Source organism: Macaca mulatta, chromosome 2 (assembly GCF_049350105.2).
Source record: "Macaca mulatta isolate MMU2019108-1 chromosome 2, T2T-MMU8v2.0, whole genome shotgun sequence".
Taxonomy (NCBI): domain Eukaryota; kingdom Metazoa; phylum Chordata; class Mammalia; order Primates; family Cercopithecidae; genus Macaca; species Macaca mulatta.
In genome coordinates, this window is record NC_133407.1 from 21,323,587 (window position 1) to 21,347,703 (window position 24,117).

The 24,117-nt window shown below is 38.2% G+C and overlaps 1 protein-coding gene and 1 pseudogene across 8 annotated transcripts in view; both read left to right on the forward strand.

Annotated features, from left to right (window-relative positions):
* NEK10 (NIMA related kinase 10) overlaps positions 1-24,117 on the forward strand; it is a 422,123-nt gene that overhangs the window by 145,254 nt on the left and 252,752 nt on the right. For all 7 annotated transcript variants that reach the window (XM_077994143.1, XM_077994145.1, XM_077994146.1 and 4 more), the window contains 2 exons: positions 21,878-22,007; positions 22,899-22,969. In XM_077994143.1, the coding sequence (XP_077850269.1) occupies positions 21,878-22,007; positions 22,899-22,969 (201 nt within the window). The remainder of the gene's footprint in view (positions 1-21,877; positions 22,008-22,898; positions 22,970-24,117) is intronic.
* Positions 10,520-11,238, forward strand: LOC106997145 (MICOS complex subunit MIC10 pseudogene; annotated as a pseudogene). Its single transcript, XR_003727078.2, has one exon. The product of XR_003727078.2 is annotated as an MICOS complex subunit MIC10 pseudogene (transcript).

Consider the following 24,117-nt stretch of genomic DNA (forward strand, 5'->3'; position numbering starts at 1 on the left):
CACAATGCTTTTCTAAGCTCAACAGTACTACAGAGCAGCCAGGTATTGAGAATTGTTTTTATATGGTGATTTCATATGAGTCCATGTAAAGGATGGAAGAATATCCCTTGGATTTGCAGATGGACAGTGGTTATCCAGAGAGGTTTCAGGAGAGTGGTAAAGGCTGGGGTGCATGGGGATCATGACAAGCAATGGTAGGTAGAACTGTGGCAACAGCCAATAGAGGAAAATTGTGCTATGATGAAATATAAGAACAGGAGGTGTGGTTAGAAATCAGGAGACTTGGTGATGCTTGTTTCCAGACAGGAAAGAGCCATTGATGGAGGAAGAGGATAAAGATGTGAGAAAGGGAGCAAGCAAGAGCTCAGAATGCAGCTTCCAGCTTCAAACACAGCACCTTTGTTATGGCTTCTTCTACATGTTGAGCTTCTGCACATTATTTAATATGAAGAAAGGGTTCTAGAAAATCATTGGAAATTGTTGAATTAGATGTCCTCGCTCTAAAAAGTTCTATTAATTATTAATTATACCTCTACATTGAGTAATTTATAGTAATAGCTTGATTGACCACATTCAGATAATCCTGTGCTATTTAAGGTCATGTTGCCAAAAGAAAAACTTAATAGGAATAATTATTAAAGCTGTAATTATTTGCATTTCAGTCCCTGACTAGCTCTTACAAATTTGGACATGTGTAAATTTCAGCTTTTAAATTTTGGTTTGCATTTGAAAAATAAAAGCATTTCTCAGCACTGAACTATTAAAATATTTGTAGAGATTTTTTTACACAAAAATGAAATTTTAATACTGGTTCAATTTTTAAGCCATATAATAGATTTTTAAGCCAAAATACATGTTTATAGCTCTTTGCTTAAGTAAAGTTATGGGTAATAATACCTCTTTGTGAAACACATGTATTATTTATTATCATTATAAAAGAAATTCATGTTGGTTGGAAGGGTTTGAAAAATGTATATACATATCAAGAAAAAACTAAAATCACAGTGACATATAATTTCACCACCTAGGGCTAAGAATTATTTCAATATTTTTCATTCTTTTGTATTATGAAATATAACAAATGTCCATTTATGCATACTAGGTTTCACTACATGATGGCTTTATTATATTTTCTTTTTTTTTCTTTTTTTTTTTATATTTTCTTAAAAAAAGATTTTTATTTTGTTTTGTTGTTTTGAGATGGAGTCTCACTCTCGCCCAGGCTGGAGTGCAGTGGCACTATCTCGGCTCACTGCCACCTCTGCCTCCCAGTTTCAAGTAATTCTCCTGTCTCAGCCTCTGAACTTGCTGTGACTACAGGTGCCGGCCACCATGCCTGGATAATTTTTATATTTTTAGTAGAGACAGGGTTTCACCATATTGGTCAGGCTAGTCTCGAATTCTTGACCTCAGGTGATCCACCCTCCTCAGCCTCCCAAATTGCTGGGATTACAGGCATGAGCAACCCCGCCCGGCCAAGAAAAGTTTTTTAGAGAAATAATGTTATGGAGTCAATTGAAGGCTCCCCTTCATCCTACTTCCCCTTCCTACTCAGAGGTAACCACTATCTGGAAGTTGGTATACATCCTTTCTATGTTTTTATACTTTTATGATGTGTGTAACTATTCATTCAATATGAAGAAGTATCACTGGTAGCTGAAAGCACTGCCTCAGCCAAGCCCTCCCTAAGGAGGTCTCAGCTAGGACTCCTGAAAAGTGCCTGAGCGGAAGCCTCTGAATGGAAGTGCCTGGGCTGGGGAAGCAGAGAAGCCTATGAGCAGGGCTGGTTGGGGTGGAAGGAGCAGGGAGTGAGTTCTTGACTGCAAATCCCTCCAGAAGCTGTAACATGCTAGCTGTGTACCAAGTCTGGTGTGGAGATGGCAATTTCCCCCAATGAGGTCTGCTGGGCAAAGCCTAGTAACTGTCTAGGGTCCTGCCTGAAAGATAATACATAGAATGTTGGCCTGGAGCCATACTCCTCAATGTGGTAATTCTATGTTTAAATTTTTGAGAAACTGCCAAATTGTTTTCCAAAGTGACTGTACCATTTTCCATTTCTACCAAGAGTATGTGAACATTCCAATCTTCTACATGTTTGCCAATAGTTATTATTTAATCTGTCTTTTGGATTATGGCCACACTAATGGGTATGACATGGTATCTCACTATGGTTTTGAATTGCGTTTCTCTATGACTCATGAAGTTTAACAACTTTTTTTGCCCGTTTTTAAACTGGGTTACTTGTGTTTTATTATTGAGTTATGAAAGTTTTTACTTATTTTGGAAAGCAGATATGTATCAGATATATGATTTGTAAATGTGTTCTTCTATTCTATGCATTCTCTTCTCATTGTCTTGATAATGTCTTTTGAGGCACAAAAGTTTTTAATTTTGATGAAATCCAACTTATTGATTTTGCTGCTTGTGCTTAAGAGCCATTCTAAGAAACCATTGTGTAATCTAAAATCACAAAGACTTACACCTGTATTTTCTTCCATAAGTTTTATAGTTCTAATTCTTATATTTATGTCCATGACTCATTTAGCATTAATTTTTGCATATGGTATGAGGTAAGGTTCCAACTTCATTCTTTTACATGTATGTTTCCAGTTGTCTCAGTACCATTTGTTGAAATAACTTCTTTTCCTATTGAATTTTCTTGTCATTATTGTCAAAAATCAGTTGACCATATATATAAGGGTTATTTCTCAAGGGATTCTCTTGAGAATCTTTTATTTGATCAATCTGTATGCATATCCTTATGCCAGTCTCACACAGTGTTGGTTACTGTAGCTTTGTAGTCAGTTTTGAAATGAAGAAGTATGAGTCCTTCAACTTTGTTCTTAGTTTTCAAAATTGCTTTGACTGTTCTGTGTCCCATGTGTTTCTAGATAAATTTTAGGATCATCTTGTCAATTTCTGCGAAAAAAAAAAAAGAGCCAATTGTGTTGAATCTGTAGATCAATTTGCCTATTGTGATAGGCACAAAAATGACCCCCCCCCCACCCAAGATGTCTACATTCTAGTATAATCCCTAGACCCTATGGATATGTTATGTTACATGGTGAAGGGGAATTAAGGTAGCAGATGGATTTGAGGCTACTGGATCCAGTGTAATGACAAGTGTCTTTAAATATGAAAAAGGGAGGCAGAAGAGTAAGTGCCAGAGTGATGTGCCGTGAGAAAGACCTGACTGGCCATTGCTGACTTTGAAGATGAAGGTGAGCCATAAGCCAAGGAATGCCGGCAGTCTCTAGAATCTGGAAAAGGCAAGGAAATAGATTCTCTCCTAGAACCTTCAGAAAGAAATGCAGCCCTACCAAAACCTTGATTTTAGTCCAGCAAGAACCAATTTAGAACAATCCAGGACTATATGATATGTGTTTTAAACCACTGAATTTGTGGTGATTTGCACAGCAACAAGAGGAAACTAATGCAGCCTTTTAAACAATGGAAAGTCTTCTAATTTTTGAACACAAAGCGTCTTTCCATTTATTTAGGTCTTTTAAAAAATTTTTTTTCAATGATGTTATGCAGTTTTTAGTGTACAAGTCATGTACTTTTTTGTTAAATGTATTCCTAAGTTTTGGAGGTTTTTTTGGATGCTATTGTAAATGAATTGTTCTCTTAATTTCATCTTGGATTGTTCATTGCTAGAGTATAGAAATATAATTTATTTCTACATATTGATTTTGTGTACTGTAAACTTACTGAACTCATCTATTAGCTGTATTTTTTTTGTGAATTTATTGCAATTTTCTACACAGAAGATCATGTCATCTGCAAATAGAAATTGTCTTACTTCTTTCTTTCCCATCTGGATGCCTTTTATTTCCCTTTCCTGACTAAGTGACTTGACTAGAAATTCCAGTACAATGTTGAATGAAGTGGTAAGAGCAGACTTCCTTGTCTTATTCCTGATCTGAAGAAGTGTTAGGGGAATATAAATTAAAAAACAAAATCTCTTGCCAACCCAGACAAGCGCAACCCAAAAGTAGAAAAGAAAACAGTTTTGATTTTTGAATAAACAGTAAACCAGATCTCGTTTTCAACATAGGCAATCCACTAAAGAGATTGAAAAGACAGACAGAAATCTCATACAGCTAAGCAGATGCAACCCTTTTCATATATGTTCTCAAGATAAATGATAACTAGTCTTCAAGTAACAGGACTTGACGCACCATTTGTCACACATAGTTCATCCTAAATTCACTTGATAATTGGGGTAGCCATCTGTGTTTACTAATCGCCTTAATCCAAAAGAAAAACAAATTTATCATATCTTTACGACAGGAGGTAGGTTTGTAGTTTGGACCCAGGTGCCTGTTGAGTTAGGCTCCCACCCTCCCATTGTCTTTCTCATTGGCTTCATTTCAAAGAGATGGTGCCTACGCCTTTAAGGAAAAGATTACTGGGTTATAACACTGACAAGAGGCTTATTTAAGTTTTGGAAAGATTTACATAGTACATTTTAAAAAGTCAGAGAAAGAATGAACAATTATAAGTTTTCTAAGGTATATGCACTAAGAAAAGGTGGGGAGTGTGGACAATCTCTTACCCATCTTGTGTTGAGGGAGAATGTAGGTGATTGTGTGTATGTGTGTATTTTTCGGGATTCATGTTATTTACCTGTATGAGTAGAAGCTGTTGGTCTTTATTGTGAAGCATAATGTTACATGAGAATTGTGCAGATGTCTTTCATAGGGCTGAGGATGTTTCCTTCTGTTCCTAGCTGAGTGCTTTTTCTTTCTTTCTTTCTTCTTTTTTTTTTTTTTTTTGTTTTTAATGGTTATCTTCCCTTCTTTCCTCTTTTCCATATTTTTTTTATTATTATACTTCAAGTTCTGGGGTATATGTGCACAACATGCAGGTTTGTTACATATGTATACATGTGCCATGTTGGCATGCTGCACCCATTAACTCATCATTTACATTAGGTATTTCTCCTAATGCTATCCCTCCCCCCTCCCCCCATCCCACCACAGGCCCTGGTGTGTGATGTTCCCCACCCTGTGTCCAAGTGTTCTCATTGTTCAATTCCCACCTATGAGTGAGAACATGTGGTGTGTGGTTTTCTGTCCTTGTGACAGTTTGCTGAGAATGATGGTTTCCAGCTTCATCCATGTCCCTACAAAGGACATGAACTCATCCTTTTTTATGGCTGCATAGTATTCCATGGTGTATATGTGCCACATTTTCTTAATCCAGTCTATGATTGATGGGCATTTGGGTTGGTTCCAAATCTTTGCTATTGTGAATAGTGCCGCAATAAACATACATTTGCATGTGTCTTTATAGCAGCATGATTTATAATCCTTTGGGCATATACCCAGTAATGGGATGGCTGGTTCAAATGATGTTTCTAGTTCTAGATCCTTGAGGAATCGCTACACTGTCTTCCACAATGGTTGAACTAGTTTACAGTCCCACCAGCAGTGTAAAAGTGTTCCTATTTCTCCACATCCTCTCCAGCACCTGTTGTTTCCTGACTTTTTAATGATTACCATTCTCACTGGTGTGAAATGGTCTCTCATTGTGGTTTTGATTTGCATTTCTCTGATGGCGAGTGATGATGAGCATTTTTTCATGTGTCTGTTGGCTGTATAAATGTGTTCTTTTGAGAAGTGTCTGTTCATATCCTTCACCTACTTTTTGATAGGGTTATTTGATTTTTTTCTTGTACATTTGTTTGAGTTCTTTGTAGATTCTGGATATTAGCCCTTTGTCAGATGAGTAGCTTGGAAAAATGTTCTACCATTCTGTAGGTTGCCTGTTCACTCTGATAGTAGTTTCTTTTGCTGTGCAGAAGCTCTTTAGTTTAATTAGATCCCACTTGTCAATATTGGCTTTTGTTGCCATTGCAATATTATACTGAATGGGCAAAAACTGGAAGCATTCCCTTTGAAAACTGGCACAAGACAGGGATGCCCTCTCTCACCACTCATATTCAACATAGTGTTGGAACTTCTGGCCAGGGCAATTAGGCAGGAGAAAGAAATAAAGGGTATTCAGTTAGGAAAAGAGGAAATCAAATTGTCCCTGTTTGCAGATGACATGCTTGTATATTTAGAAAACCCCATCATCTCAGCCCAAAATCTCCTTAAGCTGATAAGCAACTTCAGCAAAGTCTCAGGATAAAAATTCAAATCTGCAAAAATCACAAGCATTCCTATACACCAAGAACAGACAAACAGAGCGCCAAATCATGAGTGAACTCCCATTCACAATTGCTTCAAAGAGAATAAAATACCTAGGAATCCAACTTACAAGAGATGTGAAGGACCACTTCAAGGGGAACTACAAACCACTGCTCAATGAAATAAGAGGACACAAACAAATGGAAGAACATTCCATGCTCATGGATAGGAAGAATCAGTATTGTGAAAATGGCCATACTGCCCAAGGTGATTTATAGATTCAATGCCATCCCCATCAAGCTACCAATGACTTTCTTCACAGAATTGGAGAAAACTACTTTAAATTTCATATGGAACCAAAAAAGAGCCTGCATTGCCAAGACAATCCTAAGCAAAAAGAACAAAGCTGGAGGCGGCATGCTACCTGACTTCAAACTATACTACAAGGCTACAGTAACCAAAACAGCATGGTACTGGTACCAAAACAGAGATGTAGACCAATGGAACAGAACAGAGCCCTCCGAAATAATACCACACATCTACAACCATCTGATCTTTGACATACCTGACAAAAACAAGAAATGGGGAAAGGATTCCCTATTTAATAAATGGTGCTGGGAAAACTGGCTAGCCATATGTAGAAAGCTGAAACTGGATCCCTTCCTTACACCTTATACAAAAATTAATTCAAAATGGATTAAAGACTTAAATGTTAGACTTAAATCCATAAAAGCCCTAGAAGAAAACCTTGGCAATACCATTCAAGACATAGGCATGGGCAAGGATGCCCATGTCTGAGTGCTTTTATCATGAAAGACAGTTGGATTTTGTCAAATGCTCTTGTCTGCATTTAATAAGATGATCATTTTTTTTTTAAGACTTCATTCTGTTAATGTGGTGTTTTACCTTGATTGATTTTTGTATTTTGAGCTGACCTTGCTTTTCTGAGACAAATCCCACTTGGTCATGGATAACAAAGTAGTCCCCTCTTTTTTTTTTTTTTTTTTTTTGAGATGGAGACTCGAAATGTCACCCAGGCTGGAGTGCAGTGGGGTGATCTTGGCTCACTGCAACCTCCACTTCCCAGGTTCAAGGGATTCTCCCGCCTCAGCCTCCTGAGCAGCTGGGATTGCAGGCATGCACCACCAAGCCCAGCTAATTTTTGTATTTTTAGTAGTGGCAGGGTTTCACTATCTGTGTTGGTCAGGCTGGTCTCAAACTCCTGACCTCGTGATCCACCTGCCTCAGCCTCCCAAAGTGCTGGGATTACAGATGTGAGCCACTGCGCCTGGCCCACAGTACTCCCTTCTTATCCATGATTTCTCTTTCCACAGTTTCAGTCAACTGCAGTTTGAAAATAGTAAATGGAAGATTTCAGAAATAAACACTTTGTAAGTTTTAAATTGCACACCATTCTGTACAGTGTGGTAAAATCTTGCACTGTCCTGCTTCTTCTCATCTGGGATGTGAATCTGCTCTTTTTCCAGTGTATCCACACTGCATGCTCTATCTACACAGTAGTCACTTAGCTATCTCAGTGATCAGGTCAACTGTCATGGTATCTCAGTTCTTCTGTTAAGTAACCCTTATTTTACTTAATAATGGCTCCAAAACATCAAAGTAGTTATGCTGGCATATTGTTATCATTCTTCTATTTTTTTCTTAGTTATTGTTAATCTCTTACTGTATCTAATTTATTAATTAAACTTTATCATAGATACGTGTATCTAGGAAAAACAGTTCATATAGGGTTTGGTACTATCTTCAGTTTCAGGCATCTACTGAGGGTCTTAGAACATATTTTCCCTGGTTAAGGGGGTACTAGTGTAATTCTTTTCATATGTTGCTGGGTTCACTTTACTAGTATTTTATTGAAGATTTTTGTGTCTATATTTGTAAGAGATATTGGTCTGTTTTCTTTCTTGTGATTTTATTTGCCTGGGTTTTGTAGCAGGTTAATACTGACGTCACAGAATGAGTTGGGAAGTGACATGATTTGGATTTGTGTCCCCGCCCAAATCTCATGTTGAATTGTAATCCCTAGTGTTGGAGGTGGGGCCTGCTAGGAAGTGATGGGGTCACAGGGGCGGATGTCCCACTTTGGTGATGCTGTTTTTGTCATAGAGTTCTCACAAGATCTCGTTGTTTAAAAGTGTGTGACACCTCCCCACTCTGTCTCTTCCTCCTGCTCTGGCCATGCGAAGATGCCTGCTCCCACTTTACCTTCTGCCATGAGTCAAAGTTCCCCAAGGCCTCCACAGCCATGCCTCTTCTATAGCCTGTGAGCCAGTTAAACCTCTTTTCTTTATAAATTACCCAGTCTCAGGGATGTCTTTATGGCAATGTGAGAACACACTAATACAGGATTTTCTTCTTTATTTTGTAATGTTATGCCAGAGTTGGGTTGGAAAGTAAATCATGATACGTAGAGTTCAATAAAACCTATCTGAGGGCATGACTCACCAGACGCCTTAGATAGAAATTTGGGCAAGATAAAAAAAATCAGGGGTTAGTCATCATTTTCATCGTCCTTATTTTCTAAGTAGCCTGTCAATAAAATTTTTTATCTTTATCACTAATAAGTAATTTATAAAATGTTTTTTATTTCAAAGTTTTTTTTTTTCTCTTTGTTCAAAGCTTATATTTTATTTGGCTTTACTATGTCAGAATACAGCTTGTACAATTATAGTTTAGAATAAATTGAGAAATTGTTCATACTCTGATGATTCAGATAATCATTGCATAGCATTTATCCCCAACTTACTGGTTTAATACAATAATAATAATTTATTTGCTCAAATTCTGCAGTTTGAACAGGGCTTGTTAATAACAGCTTATCTCTGCTCCATGTGGCATTAACTAGGGCAACTCAACTGGAATGGGAGGAATCTCTTTTAAGGAGGATGTTGGTACTGACTGTTGGCTGGGAGCTTATCCCAGGATGTTGGCTGGGTTCTTGGTTTACTTCCATGTGTTCTCTTTAAATGTTTAAATGGCTAGACCGGGCTTTGGGTTTTTCAGTATCGTGGTTGGAATCTGAGAGGGAATGGTCCAAAAGTTAGAGTTCTGAAAATATAGCCTGCATGTACGGGCATGAATCACAATTGCTAATGTCCCATTGACTAAAGCCAGTCATGTGGCCAAACCCAGAAATAACGTATGGAGGGACTACACAAGGGCATATGTACTAGTAAAAGTGTTTTCTCAATAGATCACCAAAGTAATAGTTTGCCACACCTGATATATAGAAAAGTTTATGTAAGTTTTATGAATTCCTTGAAGAGAATGTGTTTTGTTTTTAGACTGCAGTACTCAATATATATTTATCCAACTATATTTACTGTATTGAATTTGTGATGATACTGTCTAGAATTATTTGTCTTTGACTATTGAGGACCCTTCTCTTGGGCAGGAGTTCTTTTCTTTCTGTTTCTTTTATTTCTCAATGACCCCATTCATAAAGCTGGTTAGTTTATACTTTTTATAAATTTGAGAAAGTAGAGAAAAATTTTACAGTAATTTGCATGTCAATTTAAAAATCAGTGAAACTTTAGTGTTGGTACAATGAAGGTCTACTCTCTGATATGGTTTGGATCTGTGTCCCCAGTTAAATTTCATGTGGAATTTTAATCCTGTATGTTAGAGGTGGGGCCTGGTGGGAGGTGATTATATTATGGGGGAGAATTTCTCCCTTGGTGCTGTTCTCATGATGGTGAGTTTTCATGTGATCTGGTTGTTTAAAGTGTGCAGCACTTCTCCCCTCGCTCTCCTGCTCCTGCTCTGGCCACATAAAACGTGCTGGCTCCTCCTTTGCCTTCTGCTATGATTGGAAGCTTCCTGAGGCCTCCCAAGAAGCAGATGTCATCATGCTTCCTGTACAGCCTGCAGAACCGTGAGCCAATTAAACCTCTTTTCTTTCTAAATTACCTAGGCTCAGCTATTTCTTTATCGTAGTGCAAGAATGGATTCATACACTCTTTAAGTGTGATAAACAAAACAAATTACAATCCTTATTTCAGCTTTCTGTTTACCTTTTGCCTTTCTCTCATTTAAACTGCCAACATTCAAGGAAAGGAGAAGAGTTAAAACTTATTTGAGTAAATATGAAGATATTCTATGCCTTATATTTTTAAAATGTATTGCATTTGGCAATTCTTATAACACACTGAACAGGTCATTTTCCTATTGTATAAGAAAGGAAGCTAAGGCACAAAGCAAATATCTTATTTTCCAGAATCCTACAATTTTGAAGTGTCATTCCATTCAGCCACACCAGGTCCATTGCTAAATTGATTTATTCTTGCTGTATAGAGTTGGCATCCCATGGGTTACCCAGATAGTAGTTCATTCCTAAATGGAACACAATAAATCTGGAACCTAAATAAAGTGCTTTATTGCCCTCTGTTTTGAAAATCTATAGTTATTGTGCTGAGCGAGAGAAGAAATGATTATCTTTATGTGTTCAGAGATTAAGACTAATTTTGATGGTGTTAAGAGTCAAAAACTATGGAAGTTTTCAATGGTAATGCTTTTAAAGGAAGTAGCTCGTGAGACTTGCAGGGGTTGGAGTGGGCCGGGGGGCCGGCCGAGAGGAAAATTGGAGGCTCAAGTGGGGTACATGTCGGAGTTGGAGCTCGGCTGGAAGTGGGGCCGTGCCTGGCAGATGCGGTCGTGAAGATAGGTACTGGTTTTGGATTTGGAATTGTTTTCTCACCTTTAAAAGAAGAATGTGGCGATTAGCCTTCAGTTCTAGCATGGGATTAGGAATGGCTTACTCCAACTGTCAGCATGATTTCCAGGCTCCATATCTTCTATACGGAAAATATGTCAAAGAACAGGAACAGTGATTTCACCTGAGAACATCCCAGTGGGAGGACAAGAGAAATCATGTTTATTCTTCAGGAATATTGAAGTCCCCTGGAGTAAGCTGCCATTCTTCTGTAACAATGTTATCAGTAATGCTTTAAACTCCAGCACCTGGTTATGTATTTGAAACCAAGTCTGTTTCTCGTTTTGTATTTTCTCTCTGGAAATTGTGAGGAGGTGGTTTTAAATAAATTAAACAAAAATAGGAAAAAAAAAAAAAAAAGAAAAAAAGAAAGTAAAAGCTGCCTGCATTGCATTTGAATGACTTGAATAAGTAAAGGCAAGTTGAGGTAGGCCATTCAGCTTCTTGCTTACAGGAGGAGGGAAATTAGCAATTTAGTGTAGGTAAAATGGTAGTAAATATGGACTCTCACTTTTTAACTTTTACCTAGGAATTATTGATGAAAAAAGCCAAGCTCCGTAAAATATTTGAAGAGATCTGTTCTGAGCCATATGTGAGGACCGTGACCAGTAACACTGCCTCAGGAGGTCCCGATAACGTGTGCCTAGGGGTGGTTGGGTTACAGCTTGGTTTTATAGCTTTTACAGAGAGCTAAGAAATCAATCAACATATGTAAGGTATACATTGACTTGGTCCAGAAAGGTAGGACAACTTGAAGCAGGTGGTGGGGGTGGGCGTCATAGATTTTCTGATTGATGATTAGTTAAAACTGATATTACCTAAAGATCTGGAATCAGTGGAAACAAGTGTCTGGGTTAAGATATGGGATTGTGGAGACCAAGGTTCTTATCATGTAGATGAAGTTGCATAGGTGGCTGCCCTTTGAGGCAATAGATGGCAAATGCTTTCGATTCCGACCTTTAAAAGTTTCCAGACTCTCAGCTAATCTCTTCAGAATCAGAAAAAGACCTGGAAAGGGAAGGGGGTTCTCTACAAAATGAATTTCCCCCACAAGAGACAGCTTTGCAGGGCCTTTAAAAATATGTCAAAGGAACATATTTTGGGATAAAATACTTTGATTTTTTTCATAGGCCTATCTGTCATGTGATGCTACACTAGAGTCAGGTTGGAATTTGGTATCTTATTCCTACAGAGATCAGTCCTGAGATCGCTGTTGTAATGTTAATGCTGGTCAGCTGTGGCTGAATTCCAACCAGAGGAGAGTATAATGAGGCCTGTTTGAGCATCCTTTCCTATCATGGCCTGAACTAGTTTTTCAGGTTTCTTTGGAATTCCCTTGGCCTAGAGGAGGGGTCCATGGAGTCGGTCGAGGGGCTTAGAATTTTAGCTTTGGTTTACAAAACCTAGGAGTCATATATTGGACAATTGCTCATTTTTTCAAACCTTAATTTTTGGTCAGGTTAGTAGAAATGATGACCAATTATGGCAAACCAGAATGTCAACAAAGCAAAATACCAAGGAAAACGGCTTGTTGTCGTCAGAGGTACAGACAGCAACGTTCAGTTTTAATAAAATGTTACTTAAAATTCGTCCTCCCTTCCTCTTCAAAACCCCTTCTTTCTTTATTCCCCCTATTCTGTCTTCATCTTGTTACCAGTGGAGGGAGTCCAGGTTCTTGGCATCTTGAACAAATAATTGGACAAAACGCACAAAGCAAGGAAAGAATGAAGCAACAAAAACAGAGATTTATTGAAAATGAAAGTATGCTCCACAGGTGGGAGTGGGTGAAGCATAGGGGCTCAAGAGCCCTGTTACAGGGTTTTCTGTGGTTTAAATACCCTGTAGAGGTTTCCATTGGTTACTTGGTGTATGCTGTATGTAAATGAAGAGAATAAACTAAAGTTACAAAGTCATTTACTTGGGGTACGCCCAATGTAAATGGAGAGGATGTTTCCTGTCATAGCTAAAGTGTTTCCATTTAATTTAGTTCTAGGAAGTCAGCATGAATTGGCCTTATGTTCCCTGCCTCTAGACTATTCTCCTGCCTCCATCTCACACTCTAGTTTGAGGGAAATTACCATAAAGTTGTTCCCTATGTGGCCTTGGCCTCTGTATCTTATCAAGCTATTATCTTTTAGTCTACCACCAACCAACAGACACTGTCGAACATGCTCAAGTCCTAGGTTCCCCATGTTTTCACCCTTCTTCCTCATTTTCTCCTTATGTACTTTCCAGAAATAACTAGTATATAACATAGAAGAATAAGTCACTAACTGTGAGAACTCATGCATTGGCCTCAGGGAAGATATTTTGGGTAAAGGACACTCCTTGGTTCTCAAATGTCCTCAAATCTGTGTTTTCTGTTGACAGGTTTCTTTGTATCTGCTCAGCAAATGGGAATAGGGAGACAGAATGAAATTGGTTGTGAGGAAGTTGTCAAAGGCCGTGGCCATAGGATTTTGCATATTCAGTGAGGGAACTTCTGCTTCAGAGGTGAAAGAGAAATGCATTTCTTTTGTTCTTCAGTCACATAAGTTTACAGATTTAGGATCTATTTGTCCAGCATTTTTTGAGCAAATATGGTGATGATTCAGGTTAAGACATCTATAATGCTTAAAAGTGACTTTGAAATATGTGTTAGCTATCTGTTAAAATAAAAATGCCTTATTTTGCTTAAAAATCTTAAAACACAGATTTTAATACTGTACCAAAGCAATAATCAAAAATTATTTACATGTTCATGAATTTGTTTTGATAGAACAAATTTAATTTGGAAAATATTGTTGACTCTGTCCTCAGTGATTAAACCACACTGAAAAACAAATGTAATCTTTATCTTAAAACGATGTGCATATCTGTCATGAAGGTATTTTCAGTCTTTAATTGATGGACATAGCATTTGGAACAGGACTAGATACTACAAATTATCTCTCTGTCTTGCAGATGTGAGGAAATTAATATCTACCCAACCTCACCTCCAAAGTCAAACAGGCTATTAAGGCCACAGAACAGTTTAAAAGTCAATTCATGAGATAAATGTTATTTTAAAAAATAGTCTATTTTCTTCATGGCATCTAATAAATTTTAATCTATCAATTAATTAGTATATTAGTTGTCTCCTTTACTAGAATGTAAACTCCATGAGGCCAGGGATTTTGTGTGTGTTTGTTTGCTCCTGTATTCTAGTATGTGCTCCTGGCACATAGTATTGCTTGGAGATGAATGGGTAAACATGCCAGATAGGGGTTTCCATGAACTAGGGGCAAAGATCAGGAGGGAGGCTAACGTGGGTGAGACAGGGTGAGAGTAGGCTGCCACTCGTGTTTTGGGATCATACATACTTTTACCAAACTGGACCTAATGGAAAGGACAACTGACACCCCTGTCACCACTAGCAACATTTTTACCTATAATAGTAAAAGTTCTTGGCCTGACTTTGACTTTAATAGACTGAAGGTCAACTATTTGGTTGTCCACTCAGAACTCCTCAGAATTCAGGAATATGACAGTCCCCACTCCACCACCATATTTATTCTGCTGCCTGTTTTTTTCTAGCTCACTTATTGTCACAGTCCCTATGAAATGTGACAGATCTCTCTATGTAATAATACCACTTTGCAGTTGTGTAGTACTTAGTATTTTTCATGGCACTTGCACATTTATTATCTCATGAACAGATTCTACATAAATTGGAGTGTCGCATAAAATGATCTGCAATCAATTGTGTCATTTGGTCAATGTCTGCTGATCCTAGTGGGGAGATGAAAATTGAGTCTAATTTGACTCATCATTTTGCAGTAAAAACAAGAAACTAATTAAAGGCAGATCAACAGCTACACTGGTATTCACGGGTCCTGGTTTGCATAATGCAGTGTCAATCTCTTCTGTTTTTTACTGTTATGAATTTTATGTATATTAGATAACAAATGTTTCCCTAACTTGAAGAAGTAGTGCATTAATCTATCAAATAATGGATCTATTTTAGTTATAGCAGTTATCTACCACTCATTCATAAAAAGTACACTGATAACTCTTCCAAGTGGAGTGTCTTGTCACTCTGGTTCATAAAATGTTATTTAGGGGTCTGAATCATGTGTAGGAGTGAAGATAACTTCCTCGTTCCTTACCTTTCTGAAGGTTTGATAATTTGAGTCCATAAAACAAATGCATAATAATTTGATAGGAGAAAGGTATATAAATTATTACTTGCACATGTGTACGTGAGAACAATATGAAATATGAAAACTTAGAAAAGGCCAGATGCCTGCAGGTTTTATACCATCCAGAAGTTACAGAAGGAATAGGGGCTTGGATTGTGGTAAGGGAGGAGACCACCCCTCATATCGTCTTATGCCCAATTTCTGCCTCCAAAGAAAGAAGAAGTAAAAACTAAAAGGCAGAAATGAAATCCACAGGCAGACAGCCCGGCGCCGCACCCTGGGCCTGGTAGTTAAAGATCGACCCCTGTCCTAATCAGTTCTATTATCTATAGATTACAGACATTGTATAGAAAAGCACTGTGAAAATCCCTATCTTGTTTTGTTCCGATCTAATTACTGGTGCCTGCAGCCCCCAGTCACGTACCCCATGCTTGCTCAATCAATCATGACCCTCTCACATGCACCCCCTTAGAGTTGTGAGCCCTTAAAAGGGACAATAATTGCCCACTCGGGGAGCTCAGCTCGTGAGACAGAAGTCATGCTGATGCCTCTGGCCGAATAAACCCCTTCCTTCTTTAACTCGGTGTCTGAGGAGTTTTGTCTGAAAATTGTCCTGCTACAGTGGCAAGACAGGTTATGGGAGGGAGGGACAAGAAAAGGCCTGGCTAGTGAAGGTGGTCTTGTTATACAGAGTACTATGGTTTGAAGGTTTGTTCCCTCCAAAACTTATGTTGAAACTTAATTCCCCATGCAGCAGTATTAGGAGATGGGACCTTTAAGAGATCATTGGATCATGAGAGGAGAGCCCTTATGATCCAGTGGATCATGAGGATCCATTCATGGATTAAAGAATTAATGAGTTATTATGAGAATGGGACTAGAGGTTTATAAAAAGAGGGAGACCCAAGTGAACACTCTCAGCCCCTTTGCTGCGTGATGCCTCGTGCTGCCTCAGGACTCTGCAGAAAGTCCGCACCAGCAAGAAAGGCCCTCACCAGATGCAGCCCCTCATCCTTGGATTTTCGGCCTCCAGAACTGTAAGAAATAAGTTCCTTTTCTTTATAAATTGTCTAGTTTCAGGTATTCTGTTATAAGCAACAGAAAACACACTAAGACACATGAAATTTCACAGATAGCAGTTCTCAGAAAGAATAGATGGTGGCCTGTGGTAACATGTCTCTGTCAGACTTTCAAAGGTGTCATACTCTCCCTCTCATTCCTGTGAGTTAATCTTTCCTAGATTCGGATGGGAGTGGGGTGGAAGTGGGCTCAGAGAAAGCCTGACTGTTTGTTTCATGAGTGTAGATTTTCTCTACAGATGCAAATATCCTCCACAAAGGACAGATTTTCAAGATTTCTGTGGTTTGCAGTTCCTTTGAATACCTATATGGAAATATGCCAAAGAAGTGCTTTTTGGGGGGTGAAATATTCTGGTTTTGTTCACATGCATGTCCCTAAACATAATCCATAGGAGCTAGGTGACCTAATAAAAGGGTCCGGCATCTAGAAACCAGTCATGACCTACCTTTGCTATGGGACTAAGGAGGCTATTCTGATGGCTTCTACTCCAGTTTGTTTATTATTTAACTTAACATTTACAGAGACATTTGGTAAAAATGTTTGTAAAAACTAGGCCTGAATTTAACATTTCGTATATTCAAATGTGTTTTGTACTTTAAGATGCTGCTTATATTTTAAAGAACTTTTAAATCATTGATTTCATTGGTTGTTAAGGCATGTTAATACACAGCTTCATGCAACATGAGAGAAATAGAAAGCATTTAGAGAAGTGTCCCAGATGCCCCATATAAATACTCTACTTTGCTATTTTTGTAACGTAAGTACAGAAAACCATAGATAGTGTTTAAATAGCTCTTTTTGTGCCTTTCTAGAATAAAGATGACTTAAACACTAAGAAAGGAGAGTACATGAACAATACTGCAATTTAGGATTGCCAAATGAAATGCAGGGGATCCAATGAAATTTGAATTTTGAATAAACACCAATGAACATTTTATGTCCCGTTTACTGTATTTTTTAGCATATGTTCCAACTATTGCATTTTTAAAAGTAATTCAAATTTAACTGACTGTCTTGTATTTCTAGTGGATAAAGCTGTCAATGCTGGATGCAGTACAGAAGCAGGCAGGCTCTCAAATTTGCGTTAAAGGTGTGCCAATTTCTTTTAATGGCATAGGATATTATTCCACAGCTCTTGAATGTGTCATCTCATTCTCTTGTCTCTCTGTAAGAGGTTTGTGTTCAGAAAAGTCAGAGCTGTTTAGGTATCAAATCTTTTTAACTAACTACTTAATGGCAGTAGTCACCTATGAGCTGAGAACATTTCCGTGATACCAGGCTTATAGATAGCACATGCTCTAAAGATAAGGTTTTGAGAGACTCTTCACATCTGGAATGATGTTGCCCATTGAATATCCCCAATTGTGGATCTTGCAGACATACATGAATTAATATATTCCAAATTGATATAGTTTCTTCCTGCACATCTGCTCCCCCTGTATCTGTGTTAATGACTCTTATACCCATTTAGTCACCAGAACCAAATACTTGGAGCCTAGAGGAGGAGGGGATCATCTTTCCTTTCTCTTTTTCTCCTCCCCACATCCAATCAATTCTGAAGTCCTATGGCTTTCATCTTCTCATTTCCCTGATCACCGCATTAGTGGGCTTGCCCAGCCTTCCAGTCTCTTTTCGGGCTCAATCCCTTTACTCCTCCATAGTGGAGAATGCCATAAGGCTGATCAGGGTGCTCTTTAATTTTTGTGGCTCCAGTGGGACCAGATTACATTTTATCAATGCTATTAAGTGCTTATACTAAGTAGGACCTCATAGAAAAAGATCAAGGCATGGATGGATCTCTCTACATTCATGATTCTGCTTAGTGTCTTTTCTGCTAAACTATGCTTATCTCACCATATATCTGAATATTATGTTGCTCACTCTTTCCAGAAAATACACTGAGATTTATTTCCTCAGGGTTTTTCCAAGTTTCTGCATCCTCATTAGTTCTCATTAACTCCTATCCTACCATAGTGATGGTTTTTTGAGCCATTTCTCAGCAACGGTGTACCTACCGTTCCGCAACCATAAATATCCATGGACATGCACACAAACATTCACATACACATACAAACACACAGACATCCACAAACACATGCACACACACAAGAGTACACACACACACATTTGATTCATCTTATATTGCTACATGCTGTACAATGAATTATAATTAGAGCATCGTTTGATTTTCAGTCTAAATAAATGGTATTTATGGCACACAGACTTAATTATGTCACCTCAGGTCAGCATTTTATTCTCATGAGTTTTGCCTCCTTGAATGCACAAATAGTGGATCTTAAACCTTCAGACAGAAGGTTTATGTTCCTTTTTCAGGAACAGTGATAAGTTAGTTCTCTTTCTCCTTTATATTTAAGGTACTCCCGGGAGATGAAGGTGTGATAGCCAATACCTGAGAACTAAATGTACTTTTTAATAGACTCAGAATTAACACATTGCAGTGGGATGCAAAAATCCCTTTTCTCTCTTTACCTAATGAAGCAAATATTATTGGATAAATAACTTCAATAAAATAGACTTACTACTATAAGTCTCTTTTGTAAGACTATTGTAATAGTCTTCAAACAGTTTAGCCCTCACTGCGTCCCAAACTCCTTGAGATTCTTTTATTAGTATTTTCTAACACTTGTTAAGGGAACATTTTCTTTTATGACATCTCTAAATGTCACTGTTTCCAAGATGCTATAGCATTATATTGTCAATGAGTTACTTCTGCAATGATAGTTTTTCAATTTATCTTAAGGTTTTAATTTCATCTTCAATTTCTCATAACTGGTGAAAATAAACTAGTTCTTATAAACTCTTAGTTGTCAGATATTATAATCTTGTCTTTTGAGGAAAGAACTAGCGTTCAGAGGATAAATTTAACTGCTAATGTGGTAATGCTGGACACACCAGGAATTAGGGGCAAATCTGAAGCCAGCAGATATCCTGGAAACATTAACTCTTGACATCAGAAACGTTCCCTGGGACGCAGAGTAGTCACCCTGGAGTCTTGTAGATTAAGAAAAAGCTCCCATAGCACACACACATATTTAAAAGAATTGCTTGAAGTGACTAGGTTTGAAGTGCAAATGGAAGCAGAGGTGGAAGTAGAAAAATAAATAGAAATGTTTGCCTCAGGAAGTAATGTGGGGGCAAAGACAGTCACAGGCCCAGGGCTTTAAGATATCTCCCAGGGAGCTATCTTCCTGTTGCAGATACTCAGGCCTTTGTCCTGCAGGGTTGTTTTATACACCTCAGAAACAGTGCTTGAAATTCAAGAAAGTAAGCATTGTTGACTTGGGATGAGTTCTCTGCTCTAATTTATAAAATAGGCAAATTGTTTAGAGTCCACTGCTTTAACCCTATTTTCATCAGTGATTTGTAACAGAGCCTTCTTCTCTGTGTGCACTTGAGGGGCTTGAGGAATGAAAATTAGGTCTGCGAGTTACCAGCATATGGTTTCACTGGAAGCCTTGGATGTGAATGAAATTATCCAAGGAGAGAGTAAAGTGTGAAGAGAAGATGAATGTGTGAATGAAGCAGGAAGCCACTGAAGGGTCATTCTGTGGTATCTGAGAGGGAGGAAGGAACCATTTTTTCTAATATTGCAACTTGCTACCTTACCTCCTCTCCAGACCTCCTTTACTCTAGTCAAGTTTATTTTCCTACAGCATTTTTCACTTATTAAAATACTATATCATTTACTTTTAAGTTATTTTCTTACATTTTATATCTTCTCTGCCTCCTGTCCCTTACTAGAAGGTAAGCCCCATGAAGGACAGATGTCTTTGTTGGTATATTCCAAGCAGGTAGAAGAGTGACTAGTATTTTGGAGATGCTTAGTCATATTTACTGGATGAGTGAAAAACAGCAGTGTTTCAAGAGGAAAGTCTGCTACAGATTGAATGCTTGTGTCTCTCCAAAATTCTTATATTGAAATCCTAACCTGCAGCGTAATAGTATTAGGAAGTGTGGCCTGTGGTAGGTGATTAGGTCATGAGGACTCTGTCCTCACCAATGGGATTAGTGCCCTTATGAAAGAGACATTGAAAATTTATCTTTTGAGGAAGAAATGGAAAGCTGTCCTCCGAACAAGTACAGGTGCTGGCTGCGGGGAGTGAAAGCACACCAAAAATAGGAAATGCAAAAGGGATTTGAGGGGATATGGATGGAACACTCACAGCTTGTGCTTCGTGATCTTTTGGAAATATGAAGCAAATCTTCTGATATCTCAATAGATGAGAATATGAGAAATTTGTCTGTGGGGAGCCAAAGACATTTTCTGTGTTGAGCATGTTTTCTTCTTGTTAAATCATTTTTTTTTTTAATAACGTGAGCAGTTGATAAAGGGATGGCAGGCAATCCTTTTTGTACTGTTAGAACCAGCAGAGCCCTGTGGAAATCTCAGCCCCAGTTCCCCGATTTCTATATTATTGAACTGAAAAACACTAAATATGAAAATGCTTAACTGATAGACCTAGAAATCATACTTTTCTTTGCAAATACATACTGTAAATCTTAAACTAGGAATTCTTCCTCTCAAGAACAGTAATTTGTTGATCATTTTAAAGTCAATACTGATTTATACCTGCCCTGATTGTTTTGATGCCAATTTATAAATTTCTTTATATTTTAACCCACTGTCAAAGCTAACTGTATTAATCTTTACTCCATTAGAGTACTGAGGTGAGACCCAAGTACTTATTATGGAACTGAATTAGTAAGCTACTTAATTTAGGGTGTGTGTGTGTTGAGTACTTTTAGTACTTTGTTTTTTAATGTACATTTATATTAGAGGAAACTTCTATTAGTACAAAATGTCCAAGGGAACTATACTCGCCTCCACATAAATTAAATCCAATTAAATTTAAAAATAAATTCATGAACCCTTGCAGATTATTTAAATGTTGTGTAAATTGTGTGGCAATTTCAGAAGCAGTGAACATGGGAGATATTGTCATTTCCTGCAACATATTTAAATATAGTCTTCCCCCTACTTTATATGCTAGAGCTGAATAGCAAAGGGGAAGGCTCTATCAGTCAGCTTTTTCCATGTTAACACCTTATCATTAATCACCACAAAGTTTCAGTGGCATTCAACTTCAGAATCACAGGTTTGTGAGCCTGCTAGGCTCGTTCTCCTCCAGACTATTGGTATATGGGTTGTCTGGGGGCAGACTGGTTCTGTGTGTCTTATGCTGGGCCCAGGCTGCGAGGGTGGAAGCTCCCTGGGACACATTCTTCCTCTAGTAGTGGACTGAAGCTCCTAGAAGGATAAATGGAAGTCCTCAGTACCTGTTCAGACTGAGGCTCTCATCAGGCTCATTGTCACTTCCACATTCCATTGGTCAAAGGAAGAAAACACAGTCAAACCAAAGGCAGGAGAAGATGATGGACACTGCCCAGAAGAGGCTACAGCAAGGGTGGGATGTACAGAAGCTCCCAGAGCAGCGAAGAACTGGGGCCAGCAACTCCATCTACCACAGTGGGCTTGTTCTTTCTGGAAATACACACATCCTTGGATGCATACTAGGTGATATTTATATGAGTTATTGGTATTTAGTTAAGCTGGAATTGCTTGATATGCTTCCGGGTTCATCTGAGGCTGGGAAATTTCAAACAGACTTTTTGATATCCTTTCCTGAAATAGTGATTATGTTAAGCATTTCAGATACTTAAAAAATAACTCCAATAAAGCTTGAAAATTGGATCTTTCTGAGCGGATTCTCCCTTCCTTAGTATGTATTAATGTCCTTATTTTATGTCAGCCCCGAGGTACTGAAGAGTGAGCCGTATGGGGAGAAGGCTGATGTCTGGGCAGCAGGCTGCATCCTTTATCAGATGGCGACTTTGAATCCCCCCTTCTACAGCACTAACATGCTGTCCTTGGCTACAAAAGTAAGCAACACTGTGAGACAAAAGGGTCTCGTGTAGCTAAAAATGCAATTCCTTTTCTTATTAAACAGATCTTTGTGATTTTTATATAACTGCCCATTAAAAGCAAGAATTGTTTTATTAACTGCATGATCCAGTTTATTTTTTCCACTTTCTTCTAAATATATATCTCATGTAATGGCTTATTTCCCTCTATAATTGTCTTTATTTATAATACAAAATTATTTAAAGACTTTTTGGTCTTCTATTTTTTATTCATTTTATTTATTTATTTATTTATTTATTTATTTATTTATTTATTTATTTTGAGACAGTCTCACTCTGTCAGCTAGGCTGGAGTGCAGTGGCATGATCTTGGTTCACTACAACCTCCGCCTCCTGGACTCAAGCAATTCTCCTGCCTCAGCCTCCTGGGTAGCTGGGATTACAGGCATGTGCCACCACACCTGGTTAATTTTTTATTTTAATTTTTTTAGTAGAGATGAGGTTTCACCATGTTGGCCATGCTGGTCTTGAACTCCTGATCTCAGGTGATCCACCTGCCTTGGCCTCCCAAAGTGCTAGGATTACAGGCGTGAGTCACTGCACCTGGCTGGTCTTTTATTTTTAATTGCAGTCTGGACTACTCACAACCCAGCACCTTATATTATCCCATACACTATTTTATTATGAATCGAAGGTTAATTTTAACTCAGCTTGGAGAATATAATTCCATGTTCAAGAACTGTTTAATTGATGCAAATGCTTTATTTGGTTGGGATTTCTGACTAAAATTTGTGTTTGAAGTTATACTGCTTAATTAGTAGCTCTAATTAAGGTTATGGTCAAGTATTAACTATTCAAAGACATCTGTGGCCCCTTGACTTCCATCACTCTAGTCTGTTTGTTTTGCAGATAGTGGAGGCGGTATATGAACCAGTGCCAGAAGGTATCTACTCTGAAAAAGTAACAGACACCATCAGCAGGTAATTAGTCTCGCAGCTTCAGACATGTAGGGACAATCAAGAAATACCTCATGTCTATAATAAATCACTATTTATGGATAAAAGCTCATGAAGAGAAAGGGTCCCCACATAATCCAAATCTAGAAAGAGGTTTGTGCATCATCAGTAACAGTGACTATCTGGAAGCTACTTAAGTGTCCAAGAGGAAGTAGAGCATTCACTTATTATGCAACCACTAGAACGATTATTTGGAAGGGTTTGTAACAACCTGTAAAACACATGATGACATGTGGGTAAGACAAATATGATGTAAAACTTTTTGCAACTATGACAAACCCCATAAAAATATGCAAAAAATTGGAAAAAGGCCAGACAAGAACACATGAAACAAAAAGCCATGTTAGATGATAAAGTTCAGGTACTTTTTCGTTTCCATTTTTAAATTGATAATGTGATTTATCATAATTTTTCAAAGAGAATCAGGAGCTCCAGCTATCACTATAGCAGGAGTTTAATGAAAGTCATTATCTAGTTGCACTTCCAAAGTTTTGGCCAATCTCTGCTGGCCTGTCACCCATGCTCCCTCCCACTTCCCCTCCTGTTTTCTCTGCTCCAGCCACATGGGGCTTCCCACTAGTCCTGGCATGCACCCTCCTTCTAGACTTTTGCCCTTGCTTTCATGGTTTCCTACAACTCTCTTTCCTCAGATATATGCATGACACAGGCCCTCACTTCATCTGGGTCTCTGCTAAAATGTTCCCCACCCCGATGGCCCCCCTACCTCGCAGTACTCTCTAACCTCCTTGCCTGCTTTATAAAGCTCACGGCACTCATCATCCTTGACATATTACACATGTGCATACATGCTTTTTGTTTATTGTCTGTCTCTTCCCCACCAAAATGGAAACTCAAGAGCAGGGACTTAGTCAGTTTAGTTTGTAGCTTTTATTGCCCAAAGCAGTGACTGACACAGAGTAGACCCTTAATAAATATTGCTTATATGAGTAAATGACTCATGTATCTGGCTGATTGCTATTTCTGGACCTTCTTGGATACTTAAGTTGGGTACTTAAGGTGGGTACTTAAGTTGCATCTTGGGTACTTAAGTTGATGGGATTTCTCCATCCCATCAAACTGAGCCAAATCCTCAGTATTTTGGATTGTAGAAA